The sequence below is a fragment of the Sparus aurata genome, chromosome 7 (assembly GCF_900880675.1).
Source record: "Sparus aurata chromosome 7, fSpaAur1.1, whole genome shotgun sequence".
NCBI lineage: Eukaryota > Metazoa > Chordata > Actinopteri > Spariformes > Sparidae > Sparus > Sparus aurata.
Window position 1 is genome coordinate 24,247,077 of NC_044193.1, and position 21,746 is coordinate 24,268,822.

Below are 21,746 nucleotides of genomic sequence, written 5' to 3' on the forward strand. Positions count from 1 at the left end.
ATTATGAATCACTATATTTAGTGACACATCTCCTCAGCAGACTGTCAGCTCCACTCCTCTCCTTGTCCACAGCTCAAATTACCATCATCACAAATAGATGGTGCACTTTCCTCCACTTTATTATGCTAATAGTGTCGGTAGCCAGGGGTTGTCTGTTTTTTTATGGAACATAATGGATGTTGAATAACTGCCGCAACAAGACCTTTTTAAATGTTTAAAAAGCCTGCAGCTCACATCAGAGAGCTCGAAGTGAAAACAGATCTAATAAGTGACACATTATTGTGTATCTGCATTCACAAAGATATATCATTTTAATATGTTACAAATTAAATAAATACATAGCAAAATATCATGTAAGGGGTTTGGTTATTTTCCCATCGTTTGTGTTTACCTGCTGCGCCGAAATAATAACAAGAAGGAATATAGGTATTAAAGTGTAAAAAAAAAAAGCATGCGTACATGAAACCAAATTTAAATAGGTTTAGAGTGATTGTGATTAGGGAGGAATATGAGGATGAGGCAGAATGGCAGAGAGAGTTTAACAGAAAACCGAGAGAGCGAGGGAGAGAAAAGAGCAGGTGTACTATCTCTGCAACTCCCCGGGGAGAGCCGGGTAAATTGATCTTTCCTCCCCAGCAAACACACACACACACACACTAGCACACCTACTCCTGCGCACACAGTTGTAAAACAATTAGTAAACACCCCCCGGAACTCTTTGGCGAGTCAAATTGCAGTCCAGGCTTCTCCGAATCCAATGGAAGCATATCCCGGCCTGTAAATGACCAATAGGCTTTTTGGAGTTTTAATCAATAAAACGTTCTGTGTCGGAGTGTGTATGTGTATGTGTGTGTGTGCACATGGAGGCAGTAGATTCCCTATAGGACTGAAGGTAGCTTTAAGACTAATTTGTCCCAAGGGACACAGAAATAAGTGCAGTCAGTGTAGTGCAGTGGCAGGGCTTTGTGTGTACAGTACATGTTGTGTGTTTACCCTTTTAAGGACATTTATGGAAAGTGAGTACTCTTTGACCTGTCCTTATACATTTCTTTACATGTTTAAAGGGCTGTTTACAGGTTAAAGTATTACCCTTAATTTCCACTGGATACGTGTCCGCTGCGTTGCAGCTCCGATCCGGTTTTGCTCCGCCGTCCGCCGTCCGGCAATCCCCACCGGTTGCGGTTTGAGTCCGCTGCGGCGCAGTACGGTAGACAGCTGGCTCACGAGGCAGAGGAGTTCCCGCGATAATCACAAGATCACTCACGACCGCAGTTATAGGTCTGTGTTATTAAAAACAATAACACGAAGTGTTCCCGACCGAGGGATTAGCAGAAGAGCTTGTGGTGGTCTCTTTTTTGAGATTTGTGTGCTGGTGTCAACACCGAGTGTTTTATTTTGAAAGGTAACCGGATGCTATTTGTTATTTTAGCGCTTGACTTCCTGTCTGCTCGGTGCTAAATTCGGCTGAATTGCTGCGTCGTGCTCCGGCATCCGCCAGATATAGAAGTCCTGCGTATCTGTTCCGGAGAGCTCCGGACTGCCGGAGCTGGGACGGAGCGGATACGCAGCGCAGCGGACCTGGTGGAGATTGACACATTGACTAAAGTGAAACGTATTTGCTCCGCTGGCGTGGCGGAGACGCAACGCAGCGGAGACGTATCCAGTGGAAATTGGGGGTTAGTTTGACATTTTTCGGGAAATCCACTCATTGTCAGCAAGCAAAAGCACATTAAAGTTTTTAAGGCTTGGCATTTAGGTTAAGGTTGCACTTTGTGGGTTTAGGTTAAGCTCACAGTATGTCATTTCTGCCACTAGCTGCCTCTCAGTCAAAAAAAAGCAAAATACCTATGTAGCATGGCATCATGGTAGTTATTATTCTTGTGAAACCGTCATTGCAGACGAAAATCTATCTATGAAACACAGGCAAAAATGTAAATGATTCAAAATTATATTTGTGCTCATCGACGTCCTTCCTCACACTCCGACTCTCTCCTCGGAAAGTTGTAGCAACAGGCGACCAATCAAAACGCACAGTTCCCATGAGTAAAATTATAGATTTCTCTGAGCTTTAACATTATTGTTAAAATTTGGAATTATGTAAGTACACGACTCAACAAAAAAACAAAAAACAAAGGTCAAGAATCTTAATGTGGAAAAGTTAAATATTTTATCTTAAATTAGACGCGTTATTATGAATGAATTATCCAAACTCTCTCCCCTTAAACATTTTCCACATTTCTTTAAAAAAAGAAAAATCCACCCAGCCTACCTCTCCCTTCCCTTCCTCTTCCCATTCCTCCCTCTATCCCCTCCCCCTGTGTTTACTTCATCTCACCTTTGACTCCTCACCACATTTTACAGCTGTGCTGTCACTCATGAATTATTATCTTGCACGTGAAAACAGGCTGCAGGGACTTCAGGGTGACTTCCCTGTATGTTTTGCTGGCTCAGCTGAATCTTTTGAGCCAGCTAATGTTTGGATAATGAAACATGGCTGTCCAATTTTGTAGCACTTTCTCATAAAGCCTGTGATATACTTCTAAACGTCTTTGTCCTCAAATGACTCCAGGACAGTGTTTTTTTTTTGTTTTTTTTTAGGGACAACAGGTCTCTTCTTATTATTTAATGAGGGCTTGGGTTGGGTTTGACAAGCAGTAAGCTTATGCATTGCAGTTAATATTAATAACAGATAAAACCCTGTATTTATTCTTAACCTGGACCAATCTCTTTATTGATTTTCTCCCTGGCAAAGAAAGACCATTTGCAAATTGTGATCTAAATAACCTCTTCTCATGTATATGCATCTATCTGTATGGATCCAGTGAAAACACATACATCAGTCAGTCTACATGCCTGTTTCTCATCAGTGCGTAAATTCAGATCAGTGGATGCTGCCATCCTGTATTCTCCTGTGTGTCCCTTCCCATTTTCTTCCTATTGATTGCGCTGTCAGGGGTCTTCCTAGCTCTGTGTGTGAATCAATGGTTATTGGTTATTGATCGGTTAACAGCAGCTTCCTCTTCATTTTAGTTCCTTAGATCAAAACAAAAAATATAAGATAAGCTTTACATGAACACTCTTATATAATCTGAGGAGAAAACCTTTGTTTGCTCAGTTTAGTTCATCTAAACTGATGGCTTGTTCGCATCTGATTATCTTGTTGAATGTGAAAATGCGATCAAAGTTGTAATAAAGTGTAATTATCCCTTAAACAGCCTTTCCCCTCAATTCCGTTGTTCATTTCTGTCTTCACATTTGGCTGCCCTCGCGGCAGTGGGACAGCAGTTTCTGGTTAGGCCTTGCTGTCCTGTGTGTAATGAACAACTGATGGAGGGCGAGCATTGACACTGACACCTAATCAATGCCCATCTGAGCTGCAGTGACAGACAAGCAGTGTGTCATCACTGCACAGAGATGACAAATGATCGCTATGAAGTGGTAGTGATCGGTTCGTCCCTGCAGCTACTGAAGAGCGACACTCAGCAGGCGCTGAATCAACACACACATACACACGCAGATACATACACCCAGACAGATGTAGAGTGAAGAAGGAGATGATTCTCTGCAAATACTGTTAAACATCTTTTGAAAAAAAATAAATCGATACAAAAAATACACAGCATTAGCATTAGCCAAAACCCACAACTTTTGGTTTTAGCCTCCTAAATCTCGTTTTAAGCCCTAATTTTTTAGCCTAAACAATCTTTCGAATTTTCTCTGTCTCCCTCTTATACATCTAAATATGTAAAATATGCTTCATTTAACAGGAATTTAACACTGTAGCCAATGTATATCAAATTACAAATTGACCTTAAAAACATTTTTATTCACACAAAGACGAAGGAGGCAGCATCTACCCCCCCAAAAAACAACTGTTACAACAAAAAAAATGCAGACAAAAAGAAAGAGGAAGGATGAGAGGAGTTAAGAGTGATAGAAAGGGAATAGACAGGAAACTATTCAAGAGTCAATGAATGATGGAATGATGGAAATGAGGAAACTTTATTAAAAGAGTTAAAAATGAAGAGATAAACAGCTGCAGCAGTGTGATTCATCTGGAGCCCCCATCTCTGAGAGCAGGCGGATGATTCCACAGCACAGTGTGAGCGTGCCACTACGGAGAGATCTGATTGGACGGGAGGGTAGAGGTCTCTGCTTCATCAGTGTGTGCATGTGCACTGTGCGTGAGATTGTGCAGGTGTCTGAATACGTTACGGGGTGTATTATTAGTAGTGTTGGGGGAGTTGATGTCAAATGCTGCACTAACATCACCCTGCAGCTGCAGCTGCAGCGTACACACACACGCACACACACACACACACACATAGATACACATGACGGATGCTGAGGTTGTGATCTTACAAGGACTCCCAAGCTTAAATGCAGCATGACACTCAAGTCAGCATCTGAAAAATATATGCAAATATTTGGGTAAAGAATCATGGATTAAATTTTATATATTTATTTTTTTTGTAGTCCTTTTTTTGCTAGCTAGTAACATAAGCATTAACATTAAGTAGGAAACACAACTTTAAAAATAGCTGATATTAGCTTGTTAGCACTACTAGCATGTGGCTTATTAGCAGCCATACAAGCAAAGGATCCCTTTATCTCTCCAGATCTCACCCCAGCCAAGCAGAAGGACTCACTGCATTACAGATGTACCTGTTGAAGTGCCCTTGAGCAAGACACTGAATCCTGTTCACAGTACAGTGCAGACTGACAATGTGTCTGCGATGTTAGAGGCTGACTCAGCTCACTGTAAGTCAGGGTCAAACACACACACACACACACACACACACACACAGAAGGGTTGAGTTAGACAGTGAAGGACACATGACACTGACCTTTACACACCGTTCCTGTCTGTGTGAGTGTGTGTTCATACTATATTACCACCACTATAAAGTGTCAACCTTTCAGTGCACACAAAGGGCTTATTTCTCTCAAATTCTGAGCATAACGTTGTTTAATTCCATGCTGGTGAGCTCTTCTTCTCTGCCAAGATAATCCGTCTACCTGACAGGTGTGGCAAATCAAGATCCTGATTAAACAGCATGATTAATGCACCGGCACACCTTGTGCTGATTACAATTAGGTGCAGTTTTAAGAGTACCAACACAGATTTCATTAGATTTTAAAAAAGTATTTTACTTCAACTTGTTGAAAAAAGGAAGCAAAGACAAAAGTGTTGCATTTATTTTCATTTCCAATCTTGTACCCCTACCTCTCGGTGTTGAGTTCCAGGGGTACAAGTGGTAACCTAGTGGTTGAAAATCCTGGTATTATCACAATGCCATTTGGATGGAGATAGAAAATCATGGATGATCGCAGTTCATTCACAGCTTCATGCAAACAATTAAGTCATCAAATAAGAAAAACACTGCTTTGCTACTGAGTCACTAGTGGTGGTTTACAGGCTAACATCAGCAACCTGACGGTCTGCACTGATGTGGGAGAAGCGATATCAAGTGCAGCAACTTCGGTGCTCGACTCTTAGTCAAATGCGGAGCAATATGCTATCAAAGTGGTTGGACGCAATACGTTGATAATAACGATGTAAAGCTAGCTAGCTACATAAGTCAATAGTGATTGTTTTACACTTTTTATAAAGAAATTAGAATATAATACACTGGAATGATATAGAGTTTGAAGTGTGCCTCTGAAAAACCTTTGTTTGGAGGGCCATGTAGCCCGAGCACTTCACCCCTCTGTCCCAACAAGAAACAGGACGCCCTACCAGTAGGCGTAACGCACAACACAGAGGGTTGGGGCTTAGTGATGGGTCAAGGGGTGTCTTGGGATTTGGCCCATGAGGAGGCCTAAATTGACATACTTCAATCTATGTTTGTATAAATAAAGTGTTGTAGCAGATATTGCATCAGTGAAAAACATATTTCTCTCTATAGTTTTTCTTTTCGCGGCAGTTAATGGTAAAGAAATAAGTTTGTGTTGTAGCCCCAGTTTCTGATTGGAGTCAATGAAACACGTGTGTTTTTCCATTTTGAATTTGAGCCTCAGTTGCTTTAAGGACTAGTTGATGACTAAATGACGTGTCATGATGTGACAGGTACAGTTTATGATTTTTCTTTCCTTCTGTTTTGTTCTCAGCAGCAGCAAGAGCAGTCATGTCTGACCCTGTCAGCTCTCTGCGAGCTTCACTCTCAGAGTTGCTCTTTTAAAAGACCGAGCTTGTGTTTTTGTCTAAATGTCAACACGGCATCGGCTCTGTTCTGGAGAGGCAGTGATGCTCTTTGCACACACACACACACACACACACACGCACACACACACACACACACACACACACACACACACACACACACACACACACACACACACAAACAGCAGCAGCAAAGACTGGATGCGTACACTCCCTTACATCCATGTACCCTGACATGCACAACATACACATTAACTATACATAGATGTACACAGCGGCATGAAAATACATGAAACTAGGATGTGCACACACTCACTCGCACACACACACACACACACACACACACACAAACTCACGAAATCTTGCCCCCAAAGCATTTCTCAGCCAGAACTGCCAGTTTCATGAGGCAGAACTAATTCACTGTACATTTTTGGAATCCGCCTCTCTTTTCTCTCTTCTTCCTCTCCTCTCTTTTCTTCTCTCCCCTCACCCTCCTCTCATCTCTCTTTCTAATTCGCTAATATCCTTATCCTCTCCCTCTGCCTCCCTCTTTCACTCTGACATTTTGCCTGCATCTCAGTGCTCTGATTCCTTTTTTTCCCTCTCCTTCTCTGTTCTATCCTCCTTACATTTTACCCATCTCCTCATACATCCCCACACTTCCCTCACTTTTCACTCTCTTTCAGTTGGGTCTTGCGTCCTTCTGCCCTCCCTGTGCCACCCAAATCTCCTCTTTTCCTTCCTGCAAGCATTTAATGGACAGTGACGTGCGGTGTGACAGCAAGTCAAACTTGCATGAAACCGCCTATTATGCAATTTTTAAGAAAAGAGTTTGGTTGTGATTTCAGCAGCAACATCTTCTTAACTTGTAGTACTGTTCAGTGTCAGAGCAGGCCATCCTATCTATTTAAACGTGTATTAGTGCTTTAATACTATTCCATACGTATATGATTATTGCAGAATACCCGCAACAGGTGAACTGGAGTGGACCGTTATCGTCATCTGGTTAATGTAATGAAACGCTTACAGTTTGGTTAAGTTATACATGTTAAAGGAAATGAAAGTCAACACCAACAGAAGCTCCTCTCTCCCACAGAAAACACTGCTCCTGAAACCCCTCGTCAATAGTCCCGCCATTAATTCTGTGACTTTGTGACATCACAGAAAGTAGTTTTGAAGGTAATTATTATATTAACACAGCTGCTCTGTTGTTGATGGTGGTGCTGGGTCCGGCGTGTGTGAGAGTTGGAGTGTTTCAGACCGAGGGGGGAAACAGTGCTGCAGCAACAGTATGAGAAAACTGATGTGATGTTTTTTGAGCATTAAAGCATGTGAACCTTTTCTAGTAGTAACCCAAAATAAGAGTATGAACTTGAAAATGAAAATGAACACAATATGTCTCCTTTAATTTTAGCTCATGGTTTGGGTTAAAACAGGTGGGATACATTAGTAATGTAATAATAATGCCTGACTTCCTCCTTTGCTCCCCTCGTTATCATTTATTACAACCACTAGAGGTGTGTTTTGTGTGTGTTCTTGGCTTGAGGTTCGTGACTTGGGGATGTGTTGACGGTACTAGCAAAACACACTGGAATCTCTCACCAAACTGTTGCATTGTGGGTTATATTTCTGGTTCTGCGGCTCCATTATTTTAAAGAATGTATTGTCCAGCTAAATTGGTGCAATTCTCCTTTTCTCGGTTTTTCCCTAAAGAGTTCAGCTAAATACAAGTTTGCAAGTACCGATGACACACAATTATGTATTAATATTTTTAATTTCCATACCACATTTCTTTTCTACACCACAAATTATATTTCTTATAATATTTAATCTATTTTCTTTGCTGTTGGATTAACTATTTTTACTTTTACTTTACTCAGCAAAATTACTAAGTAAGTTTTTTCCAATAACAACAGTTATTTTATAAATTATTTTCCGCCAAAATCAGGCTACGAGGTGAATTAAATATAAAGCATTTTACTGTTGGTTCAGTGTATTTTGTATTGTGCCTGTACTGATTCATTTACAGTGTGCTGGAATTAGCAGGAGGAAACCAGAGCTGACAGAGGTTCTTTGTTCCCTTTCCCTCTCATTTCACCCTCCACACCCTCTAATTTAGCTCTCACCATTCACTCTCTCTCTTTTCTCCATGTTTTCTCTCGCAGCAACACTCCATCTTCTCTCTTGTCCACCCCCACCTCTGCTTCCTCAGCCTCCTCACTCCTCCTCTCCCATCTCACTCACTCATCTGATACTAGAAGACATTCCCTTTCCTCTCCTCTCCTTGCTCTAAGCTCCCGGCTAAACTTTCCTCAAGATTTGTTCCTTCGACTTCCGTTCAAGCATCTGTCTGATCGTGTCTTTTTCTTTGCCCTGCGGGATGAGCCAGCAATCTCCCCTACCCATAATGCTCCTGTCCAAGTGAGGACTGCCTCCTGCACTTCAAAGTACACACTTCGGCACTTCAAAGGCTGCCGCCTCTCTCACACTAAAACCAAGGCCAGATCAATTAAATCCTAATAATACCCAGCAGCCCCCAACCTGAGGATGAGGTTCAAATATGGGCAAGACGAGAACTTCAACTCGGTAAACTTTTGTGTCCCTTTGTGAAAATAGGACTTGTATTGTAATTTTTAGGCAAAAACACAGAGACCATGTAGATAGATTTAGCTTAAGTACAGTTTTCAAACAGCGCAGCATTTATTTTTCAGTGACTCAGCAGCAAAACAAATTAAGGTCAGACTGTTCGGTGTAGTGACCAAAAACTTCAAGTTCAGCATACTGAATAGACTGGCGAACTTAATGTATATTTCATTATGAATGATGTTTCTGCAAGCTGTCTCTCAGTAAGTTAGTCTCTATCTGTCGTGCCCTTTTAAAAGCTGCATGAAGGTGCCATGCTAACACATTAGCATCCAGCTGCCCACTTGGAGTTGCTGTCCACCAGAGGAAGTCTAACATTCACTCTCCTTTAGGCTCTTTCTTTGGCTCCTTAAACACTTGAGAATTAGTTTTTTTTTATTCAGCTGCTAATGACATCAGCTCATCACTAGCTTTGCCAATGGACTTAGGAAATATCCAACCAAAACAATGAGCTAAAAGAGGCTCCAAAGCTGGTGATACTTTGAAATGACATTTTCCACAGTACTCATAATAATGCATAAACTAATGATGTGAAAGCAGGACAAACCTTATGTACTGCCTCCTTGGTGTATTTATTTCCTTGACACAACCATACTTATGGAAAAGCAGCTGTAGAAGTTAGTTGACTCGTCAGCCTTCATGTTCCCTTCATGTTTAGCTGTTGGCTAGTTGCCATCCTATTTCTGCAGGAGTCAAAATCCTCTGATCCCTGCAGCCCATACACACACAGAAACATCACACACACACAAACACATGCACAAAGTCTTGAAAGGGTACACTGGTTCAAATCCCTGGACGGTTACGAATCCAGGCTGGAAGACTCTCCTTCAAAAGCCAAAGTCAGAGTAGTGTTAAGATGGGCACTATTGAGGTCAATTATGCGTTTTGATTTTTCCTTTCCTTCAGGTTGTTGTGCATGTAAAAGATCTTGAAAGTTAAAAACGCCACAAAAGGTCACACTACATCACCATGTCACACACGTAGTTTGCCATGTAAGAATTGATATAGCACAGTCACAAACAATCAAAGGATACTAAATATTGACGCGGCCCTCTATCTACCAGCAGTGGAGCTGCTCAAGGGTCAAAAGGAGAAGACAATTTTCAGTGAATAAATAGCATTTTTGTGAAATAAACAACGTTTTTGCGTAAACACACCAGTTAAATTCATATTTAGCTCTTCATATTTTCTTTGAAACACAGCAGAAAAGCTTATTTTCCATATTTTTTATATTCTTTCAGTGTTTTTCAGGTATCCATCTTTCATCTTTGGTGTTTCTTATTAAAAAAAAAAGAAAAAGCTATTGCAGGCGCATGAAGAAACCTGAAACCCCCCTAATAAAACTAAACAGATGCAGATTATCAAGTGTTAATCTGAAATCAGATCAAGAGTTTTTTTTTTGCCATTGTCTAAATTGATGATAAAGGCAGCTATAAATTGTCAACATATGCTGATGGGATCCTCCTACATGTAGCATGAGCCAAGAAAGAGCCGCTTATATCAGCCTCATCTGTGTTTTATATCACCTCTGTGGAGAATGGCTGGTCGGCCGGCTGCAGACAGAAAATAGGTAGGAAGAGAAAGTGGTGATGGTGTGTAATGTGGCCAATAAAGCATAATGTGTAAACATTAACACACACACACACACACACACACACAAACACACACACACACACACATTTACAGCCTTGTGCCCACGCCTCTCACAACAAGGTTACATAATTAAAGAGGCTCCATTGTGACGATCGAATGAGGAGAGGAGATTTTTGAAATATCTGTGAAATGGAACCTGTTTGGTTACATAACCAAGAAAAAGAAACAGATTCTCTCCACATTCTGCTCTTTGTGTCCATCCTCTCTCCTCTCCTTCCATACTCCCTCTTCTCGCTCTCTCCTTTTTTTATTCTCCTCCTGTAATTTATTCCCCCTTCATCCTGCCACTTGTTTCTCTCTTCTTCCTCTCCACCTCTAATTTATCTCTGCTTATTCTCTCCTTCAGAATATTTGCACTCCTATTTTTCATTCCCTTCTATTTCTCCTCCTCCTTAATACTTCCTCTCCTCCTCTAATTTATTTCTCTACTCCATCCCATCCTCTGCCTTCTCCTCCTCTTATTCTGTCTCTACCTGCCTCTCTTTCCTCTAACACTGTAAAAGGGGTGTTAGATTAAATCCTCCATCTTTAATCCAGCTACTGTGTGTGTGTGTGTGTGTGTGTGTGTGCATGTGTGTGTGTGTGTGTGTGTGTGTGTGTGTGTGTGTGTGTGTGTGTGTGCATGTGTGTGTGCGCGCGTGTGTGTGGTTTTGAACAGAATAGCTTGTTTTCTCTCAACATATGTCACTGATCCCTGGTGTCTGTCCTCCCCTGGGACATACGCAGTGTTTGTGTGTGTATGTGTGTGTGTGTGCGTGCATGTGTGTGTGTGTGTGTGTGTGTTTTATACATGTGCATGTGTGTCTATGTGTGTGCATATGTCAAATCAGATTGCGTAGTTAAATGCAATGAACATGTCCAAACATAAAAAATGGACTAATTACAGACATGTACAGTGTTTTTGCTTCTGGGGGCAGTATATTTTAGCTACTATAATAAAGGTCAGAGGGGAAAACAACTCATGGACAGCTGAAATATGGCAAGAAAACCCAATCAGACACTGCCAAAAACGTTGAGAGCCACTAGTGTAATATTTAATGTATATTGTATTGTATGTTGTATTTTATAGGCGTTACTTGTATTTCTAATGTAAAATGTATAATGTAAAACCTGAAGAGTTAGCAATGACTTTGACTGTAAAATAAATGTAATGTAGCAAAAAGAACAAATTCCCTCTGAGGCCGAGTACATGGTGTCATCAAATGAAAACACTAGTAAAAGTGCTAGTAACTCCAAATTGTACTTGAATATGTTTACTTCCCAACCCTGCTCAAGTGATAATAGTATGTCTATTACAGTTTCTCTCCTCTCGCCTTCTTATTATGTGTGTATTTTTAACACACAATTGATGGACAGCAGATAGGCAGTGAGTAAGGACAGAAGGATAAGTTGCAGTGAGTAGAAAGAGAAAGCAGCCAAAAGATTCTAAATGCATCCCAGTGGACAAAAGTAGAGAATGGAATCAAAACAGTAAAGAGGAGCTGGAGCTCAAGAGGCAGGAATTAAGATGGAGACTGAGAACAAGAATAAGTAGTTCTGAAAATAGCAGGAGGAAAAAGTGTTTATGTGGGAGGGCTCCTGTGAAATGTCTCTCTGTTGTCACATATAAGTGAGTCCCCCAACAAGCGCCGACAGGACTGATGCAACCAGCGCACCGAGCAGTGAAACCTCCCCCCGAAAACTCACACAGTGTTGCTTAGTTTCAAGACTGGTGTTAAAAACTAATTAGCAAGTCAGAAAACCACGGGAGGATGGAAGACAGTCAGATGATGATATGTTCAAAGGAAATGATATATGAGAGTGTGCTTGACTGGCAGGAATACACTTATGTTTAAAATATATTTTATGGAAATTACTTTTTTCCCCCTTATTTTTGTGTAAAAGGTTTTCAGTTTGTCAGGATATCCGTTTTTTTTTTTTGTTTTTTTTTTTCTCTGAAGTTTATATTAATGTTTCATCATTACAGACTGTGTTGCTACACTCAGGTAGATGATTTTCATTTCATTTGTAGAGTTTTGCTGTTCTTTGGCTGTCAGCTGTATTTCAGTGGAAGTGCACTGGTCAGCAGGTAACGTAGTGGTGTTTTGAGTGAATTGACAGGTCTGGTCAGCCATCCATCATTAACCTGTCTGCGCTCTGATTGGCTCATCAGAGTGTTTGACCCAGGGTTGAGATATTGTCGAGGTGATGATGATGAAGATAATGCACGACTTTGTGTCATTTGGTGAAGTAGTTTGTGTAGTAGTGTTGCTTGTTGTCAGTGAACCTATGGGTTAACTGAAGATATATTGATGATATGTTGACCACAAAAGTCACAACAATAGATTTGGTCAAAAGTGGTTCAAAAATATTTGTATGACCAGATAATACAAGAACTAATTAGTTTTATTTGTACTTTTTATACTGGCTCTTAATGACTAATTTCTCTGCATTGAACGGTATTCATCCATAATGAGCAAAACATTTACAACCACCCATAAACAGAAAAATCAGACTAAGGGATTGAAACTGTCCTTAAAACTGCTGTAAGCACTGTCGGCGTTGTAGCTGACTGAAGCTAACTGCAGAGATGTCCTGGCCTAAAAATCTTGTTCCCCGGATGTAAGAAAACATGTTTTTTTTTACCTGAATAAATGTCACAACATCATTATTTTAATATCTCATGTGATACAAAAATGATCATTCCCACTTCCCGTAAATCATAATCGCAATCATTATATCAAAAGTATGACATTTTGACCATATCTTGCAGCCATCTTTTATACAACTAATTTGCAACACCAAATATGTATTGAAAGAAGATGACACAGGACTTTTGATATATTGAACCAAACTGTTGTTGACTTCCTGGTGCCTCCTCCATCCCCCCAAACACCGACCTCTGGCAGGAGAACATAGCACCTGTGGACTGGAGAAACGGACAACAACATTTTTACTGCAAACCGTTATCATCATATTAAATCATCATCATCAATCATCATCATCATCATCATCATCATCATCATCATCATTAGCACCTGTCTCCTGTCCTTTTCAGCTGCCTAACACCTCTTCCCTGGTTATTCTGCTCCCACTTAAAGTCAGTTACATCAGACTCAGCAGGGAGCCACATTACTAGAGGCTGAACTGGATTACTGTGTGCGCACACACACACATACTTGTGCACGTGTGTTGTCACTCACTTTCTCAATTTCCCTCCTCCACCCAGTGGTCTTCTCTTCTTCCCCTCCTCCTCTTCCACCTCTTCTGCTTGTCATCTCTCTCTCCTTCTGGTTAGCCTTCAGCTACACAGGCCTCCTCCATCTTGCATTGATGTGAATGTTGTGACTACATGAGCGCACGCGCGCATGTGTGTGTGTGTATGTGTGTGTGTGCGTGTAAGTTTTAGTGTATGGGTGGTGCAGTAGAGTGCAGCCTTAAGCAGCAGCCAGCCAGTGCCAGGGAAGTGTGCGCTCGGGCAGAACAATTGCATTCTGGGTAAAAATAGCCCCGGCTCTGTTGGAGGGAGAGAAAAGGAGACGGAGAGTGACAGTGGGGGAGAGAAGAGAGGGAGGGTAAGAGCTGAGAGGAAGGGGAAAGATAGAAGTTCAGTGATCGTGTAGTGGAAAGAGAAACCTGCAGGTGCAAATGTGTGAAAGTGAAAGAAAAAAGGACGAGGATGACTCAGACTGGAAGTGAACTGCAGGAGAAGTATTCTACTGAGTATTTTAAATGGAGGGAGTGACTGAGTTCACATAATAAGGTCATACAGTACTTATGTGTTGTAGTTAGGTTTGATTATACTGGAGATATTATGTGTACATTACATTACATCCAATAGAGTGCCAAAAAACAGACACAAGTTGGCTGTTTGCACTTCCCTTTTCCCTCGTTCATACTAAGCATGAAGACTCATCTGCTCACTAGTCGATCTTTATTGTCTGGATTTAGTTGCAAACTGATTCTAACTTTCCAACTTGTCGATTGATCAGTATAGTAACGTGTGTGTGTCTAATGTAGCAAGAATCTTTGTGGTGGTAAAGTCATGCGACCACGGTGGGGTTAATTTATAGCCTAAGTTAGCTTTTTACTTCTGTTTCACTGTTCTGCATCAGAGAAAACTCTTCAAACATGTAAACAGGGACGTTATAGATAATTTTTTTGCTGAGCCAGCAGCATGGCTCCAGGGCAAAGATAGAAAAAACTATTTATCGAGGCCATGTCATACTGTATCAAGCGCTAATGTCGCTGTCATATGCAGCTGAGGGTTTGGTCAAGTGGAAGTGGTTTCATCGCAAAAAAAAATTGGTTGGAAAACTGGTAGATGCTTCCCATTGTGCAGGCTCTCAGTACATACACACTGAGCTCACTGTAGTCTATCTATGGCCACTTCAGGGTTTTGTACCACGCTGTCCATTTCTTTGTTCCAGACTGAATGTCTGAGCAACTATCTGATGGAATATTGAGATTTTCTTGACAGACATTCTTGATACATCCTACCGACTTTTGATTGCTCCTATGGCGCCACTAACATGTCAATCAAGCACAATGTTGTACATTCATGGCAGAGGCTGAATTCTGCTGACTCTTCCTTGAGTGCCATCAGAGAGCAACTCTGGTTTTGAACAAAATATCTGACTGACAAATTTGGTACATTCATGACACTGATGTCCCGCTCAGAATGTTTGCAAACATACAGTTTACAGTGTTTACTATATAATACTATGATGATATTGACACACTCACGATCGCCTGCCTTGGTTCAAGCATCTGAGCTACTGTCTGTCATATCTGTCCCTTTAACGCCTTGCTGAGACTGAAGCACTGATCCTGACATTACTAGTGTCAGACTGTCACTCTCGCTTTTGTCACTCTCATTTCCATGTGTTTCATCATTGCATCTTTTGTTTTCCTTTCTGAAGGGAGGTTTATGAAGGTAGTGGCAGTGTATGAAAAGAACAAAGAGAGACAGAGAGGGAAAACAAGGCAATACCAAACTTACCCCCATGGATGATGCAGCCTCCCTCAGGGTCAGTCGTGATGAATATGTCTCCGTCACTGATGAGTAATTGTACGGCCTGGGGGTAAAATGGATTCAGTTATTTACAAAGTTTTATCGTGAATCAAATCCAGCGGCCCGGGAAATATGGTGCACAGTGTACACGAATAAACAAAAGTTGGTTCCATTGCTTTTTCCTTTTATGAAACGCGAAAAGATAAGGAGAGGAAACAGCAGAAGAACGAGCAATAAGGAAAACAAGATGAAACAAAATGTTCGACGACGGTGGAAGAAATTGCAGAGGCAATGGAGATACAGCAATGGATTAGTAAAAATACATTACGAAACAATACAACGCTGTTCGAAACATAAAAGGACAGACATTTAGAAAGAAAAGAGAACAGAGGCAGAGAGGGACTGAATGCAGGATGAGGACTGATGGAGCGTTTTAGTGAACGTTATTGACAGGAGGAGAAAGGGCCAGATTGTTTGTGCTATGTAGGTTAAGTGGTGCAGCAGTGGGGAACTCTGCGAGACAATACACATACACACACACACACACACACACACAAAGGGAGGACTGAATGTACTTGTTATGGCAAAAGGGAGGAATGACTTTAGATTTAGCAGTCACAGAAGCTACTGTACTGTGTGCTGCTTCAGGGGATGCACATACACATACACACACACACACACACGCACACACACACTTGAGGTATTATGTGACCGTTAAAGGAGTAGTTGTGACTTGTGAATAAGGAGGCTTCATTGTGCTGTGTATGTTAAGTGGTTGAGGGATGGCATAGTACCACAGACACACAGAATGTGCTAATAGGGGTTATCTACTCACAGTATATTTAACTACAGTTTTTCTTTTATCTATTATAACTGCAGGCCAAATACTCTACACTAAATGTATACTTTATGCATAAGAATTTCCATTGAGCTGTTAGAATTAAAAGCCACATTATTCAGGATCAGTGAGATAAAAATAACTTTCCATATTACACAGTTACTATTAGTGTTGAAAAAGTTTGTAGATAAACTGATAAAAAGACATAATTAATTATTGATAATTTACAACAATCATGTTATGATCATTGAAAAAAAGAAACATGGCAGACATTGTTGGTTTCAACTTTTTAAAATGTTTGATACTTTCATCTTTCACTTGTGTCAATTGTTCCACTTTTAGAAGTGCTTCTGTTTTGATGCTGAAGTCGTTTTGGTAGGAGAAAGATGTTCCAAGGATTTTTTGTTGTTGTTTTAAAAACGAAAGCAGAAAATAGCGCGTCGAAACAACCTTCCCTGGTGGGAATCTTATTGCTTTTTTTTTGTCAGCACTTCACTTGATAACAGTCAAAATTATTGAAAAAAACAGCACCATTATTTATACCACTTGTACACTGGTGTCCGTCCTCACTCAAATGTATTTTGAATGATGATACTAGGACAGAGTAAACAGCTAGAAACAAAATAACATAACCTGCATTTTCTATAATGTATACAGTGGCTAACTAAGTGGTATTTATAAGAGATAGTTGTACTGCTGCCACATTGAATTACTGCCTATCTTCACTTTTTTCCTTTTGGTTGTATTGTTTTTTTCCTTTTATTGTCATGACCTGGCCATGCCTGCCAGGATGGAGGATAGAGGAATTTGTATGACACCACATCGAAGATAAGGCATTGTAGAGACTCAGAGATGGAGGATGGAGAAAGAGACTGAGGAGAGGAGGAGAGTTGCAGGGAGGTTTAGGGAGTTTTGTATAGGGGAGGAGATGGAAAATAAGAGCTGAGAGCTGAATCTGTCAGTAACGTCAGAGTGAACAGAAGGTTGGAGAGATGCTGGTGAGATAAGGAATATTGAATATTACATGGAGTTTTCTAGTTTCTAAACAAACTAATAACTCAAACTTTCTTTCACCATGAACTCACTCCTGCTGCTTTTTTGTTTGTGGTTGCCAACTGTCAATCAAACAGGGCAGAACATTTTCTTAGTTTTTCTTTCAGCCATAGTGACTATCAATGCTCACGCTAGGTCAGTCTTCTCCTGCTTGTTTTCAATATCACATCTGTGTGTGTGTGTGTGTGTGTGTGTGTGTGTTTTTGTGCCTCGCAGTCTAATTTTCCTCAGCCATCCTCACAGTGTGGGAAGTTAGCGGAGCTCATGTGATGAAATACGGTGTAGCTGTCAGTGTGACTGCCTTTTAGAAAGTACGTCAGCTTAGCTAAGCCTGCAGCAGCGCCGGCGGCTCTGTCTGAAACTTAGATTTCCAGAGTCTAAACAGTACTTGAATGTGAGTGTGTGTGTGTGTGTGTGTCTGTGTGTATGCTGCTGTCTCTGCAGTCTGCTGTTTAAGGGGAATCGACATATTTCATTTTAAGAATATGAATCAGCACGTTAAACCATCAATCTTATTCAACTCCAAAGAAGTTATTGAATGAGGAGGAGGAGGATACTCTTCTTCCTCCTGTGACTTCTCCTATATATATATATATATATATATATATATATATATATATATATAGTATATAAAGAAATGTTATTATGTTGAAAACAGGCTGGCTGTCATTAACTATGTTTAATCTTTTCTGTGTTTCAGAAAAAGGAGTGGTTATGTCTCAACTGCCAGACCCAGCGGCTGATGTCCGGAGGTGGTCTCGACGATCCTCCACTTCCTGTTCCTCATCCATCTCCAAAGCACCAGCCAATGGGTTCGCCCCGTCACCAGGTGCCGACCAGTCAGCCAAGCCCTCTCCACAAACCCACCAGTCAGCAGGGTCCCAAGCCAGTCCAGTCCCAGACGCAGAAACCACAGGCGGGAACTGGCATCAGCGGAATGTTTGCGCCCGCTGCTGCCAAACAGCCGACCGACACCAAGACAACGACACCAGCTACGGCACCAGTACCAACCTCAGAGGCCCAGAAACAGCCAAAACCCACAGAGGAGAAGCCCAAGATCGAGCCTGAGAGCCAAACTCCAAAAGAGACAAAACCCTCCCAGAAGAAAGGAGAACAGATTACACAAATCAAGGATATCAAGAAGTCCAGGCACTATGATGTAAGTCCGGCTTCTTTGCTTTTCATTGCTTTTCTTCAGTGTACTACTCTGTATGTTAATATATGGAAAAGTGCCAAAAGTGAACCAAATTATTAATGCACCAACAGAGATGCAATGAAAGGAAAATCCCCAAAAATGAGGCTGATTTCAGTGAACATCCTGTTGAAACCATAGAGTAACATACAGGCCTTGGTACCAAAAATGGCTACTGTGACCTTTTAGAGTGTGTATGCAGGTTACTTAAGTATGCATGGCTTTTTCACTGTGCCCTTGCTTCACCTTCATGCAGTTCTTTTTCCATCGAGCTTAATGAGTTTAATGGAAACTCCTTCTCTTGCCCAGCATCAGACATGCATAGTCTACAACATATTGTCCATGTTGAACCTCCAAACATCTGACAGTCTGCTGAGACATGGACACATGAAATGAAGTCATTGAGACAGGTGATCATGATGACAGATGTGTCCAGAGTTGGAGTTTGTTGTGGGAGTTTGCTAATGGCTTTATTGGCATTCAAAAGTGAGCAATTGCAGGGAGTACTGTTGACTTGTTACCACAGCAGTTATCGATCATGAGACAAATACCTCCACTTTACATTTTATCAGAAAGTCGGACTAACCTATTAACTTTGAAGATGGTAACCGCCTGGATTGATCCAGCCATGTCTTGGTAAAAACAAAATGCTGAGCAATGTCTGCAGTCTCTGTTGGTTTGTTGAAAAAGCTAAAGTTTGTCCATTTTATTTTGAAGGGTGGCACATGGGGCAAAATCAGTGTCAATGGCAGATGGGGCCAATGTGTATTTAACTAAGGTCACTTTTAATTGATGTTTACATCTTTTACACCCTTGGCTGATAGTCACAGAATGGCTACCAGAGTAGGCCTCAAAGCTGCCACCTTTACCAAGAACAAGCTCTTTTGGCTTTTTTTTTTTTTCAATTTGTAGATGGAAAGTCAGAATCATTTTATGAAACAAGGATAGAATTTGAAGGTCTTCATTTCTATCAGCCAAGATAATTGCTAAAAGAATTGCCTTCTTCATTGGTTTTAATTAGGACATAAATCTGTGTTTCGTCTGTTTAATAATGGTACTGAAGTCATCCAGTGGCATCGTGTACACAGAGAACAACTGAGGGCCAAGGATTGAGCCTTGGGAACACCACAGGTCAGAGGGGCTACAAATGAGGAAGCATCCCCGGCCACTACTGAAAAAGTTCTATTTGATAAACAGGATCTAAACCAGCAGAACAAGACTTTGGAAAATAAAGTGATGCATATGATATATGGACCATGTGCCCGTGACATGGGAAGTGGATGGCATCTTTTAACATCGCATCCTGCCATCGACTGCCTGTTTCCACATTTGATTTCCTCCAACGTCTCCGTCACGGTTTTGAATTTAGACTCCAGATGTAAGTAAATAAATTACATTGGCATCTCCAGGCCATTCATGCTGCTGTGAATATGGCATCTTTACATATTTTTGATAACTTGTGCTTGCAGATAAACACTTGTTAAGGTTACTTTGAACAGATCTTTGAAATGACATTAGTTTGGCCCACTATTCCTGTTGCACACAACACAGTGAGTGAACACAACACCAAACCAAACTGTAATATGTTTTAAAAGACTCCCCGTTCTCCAGGTGAAGAGAGTAATTTCTTTCAGCTGTATGTTTTGGACACAAGTCTTCCATTCTTTTCTTATGAATATTTTACCTACTTTCCTGCTTGCTGCTGTATGCTGGTATAATTTTAGAAACAACCTAGTTTCATAGCTGGTCACTGATCCATAAGTTATTAAAGTTTTCTTCTAAAGTTAAAACTAAATAATTGCAAATCAGTGTGCTCTTGCTCATATGTCTTGGCTTATTTGTTTTATAGTCAGCAAGATTAACTCTGTTTTTCATATTAAAAAGTACACAATTGTGATAACACTGATGACACAACACCACAAGCCTTTGTTTGTTTATATTGAAATGGGATTGTTTTGAATTTAATAACATAACAAAATTTAGGAAACCACTTCCAGATGAGTTTTTTTGTCGCTGTCCATATTTTCCCACAATGATTTCACTATGAAAAAAAAGGAAAGAAAATCTTACTTCCCATGCTTGTGTTTTTTCTATGATGCATATCTTGCTTCCAAAATCACTCAGATTTGGGTCATTACACCAGATTCTGTTGAACTCCTACCTCCGTACTTAAAGCTTTTTTTTTTCTTTGTCTTGCCAAGTGAAAATGGTAATTACCTTGTATGCCAAACAGTGGGTATTTTACATCACAAAATAACTGCCACAGAGAGTTGTGGTGTGACAGGACACTAAGATTTTCTATCTGGCCTGGTTATTTAAAAGTGTAATTACTTTCTTCTTGAATATTGGACAGCCGTGGCTGTTGCATGTCAATGATTCAGTCCTCACAGAGTGCTGAGGCTGCAAGTGGCAGCAAAGCACTCATAGAGGGAGAGAGAGTGAGAGTGAAAAACACAGAGGGAGTGAAATAATGTCTCTTCTTACTCAGAGGCAGCAATCGCTCCTGCTGAAATATTTATAAAGATTTGCTGCTTTGGGCCTTTTCAAAGGCAGAGCAGACCTTTCTCATTTGGGGAGCTGCTAGGAATCTTAAGTGTAGAGAGCTTAAAGTAAAGTCCCCTCTGAAGTACTGTCACCATTGTAAGAGGTCTTCTAGAAATGATTGCCATATTTTTACCCATTTTGTATTCTTTCCCCCATCTAACTTTCATTTACCAGGTTAATCTCGTTGAGATTATGATTTGGCATGTTACTAGCAAACACACGAGACAGAGCCATCTCACTCCTTAAAAAAACTGTTTGACAAATCTCTTTCCATCAATGGCTCAAAATATTGTTCACAAATGTAACAAAAACAAGCCACTTTATGATAATCATCTTTATGATGTCTTTAGTCTTAATGCATATCTGAATTGTCATCAACACTGTAACGTAATGAAAACTGTATTTATTTAGAACTTTGTTAAAAAGGCAGACATAGGTGTTAGGGAATCTCAGTTGTAAGATTGATTTATTCAGTTTTGGAAATAGGAAGGGCAACTCTGCATTTTGTATTTTAACTGTGTAAGTGATCAGTGTTTTCCTGTTTAGATTTACATCCATGGAGTAGCTGAGTTACAGCTTCAAGTCTGGTCTCATACCTGTCTCTGAATTCAGTCTTGTCACATCTCCTTTATTCTTTTTGCAACCTTTTTTATCAGATAAATTGTAA

The 21,746-nt window shown here is 40.6% G+C and overlaps 1 protein-coding gene across 9 annotated transcripts in view; it reads left to right on the forward strand.

The window, feature by feature from the left end:
• bsna (bassoon presynaptic cytomatrix protein a) overlaps positions 1 to 21,746 on the forward strand; it is a 164,463-nt gene that overhangs the window by 99,534 nt on the left and 43,183 nt on the right. For all 9 annotated transcript variants that reach the window (XM_030422627.1, XM_030422629.1, XM_030422628.1 and 6 more), the window contains one exon: positions 18,044 to 18,502. In XM_030422627.1, coding sequence (XP_030278487.1) covers positions 18,044 to 18,502 — 459 coding nt within the window. The remainder of the gene's footprint in view (positions 1 to 18,043; positions 18,503 to 21,746) is intronic.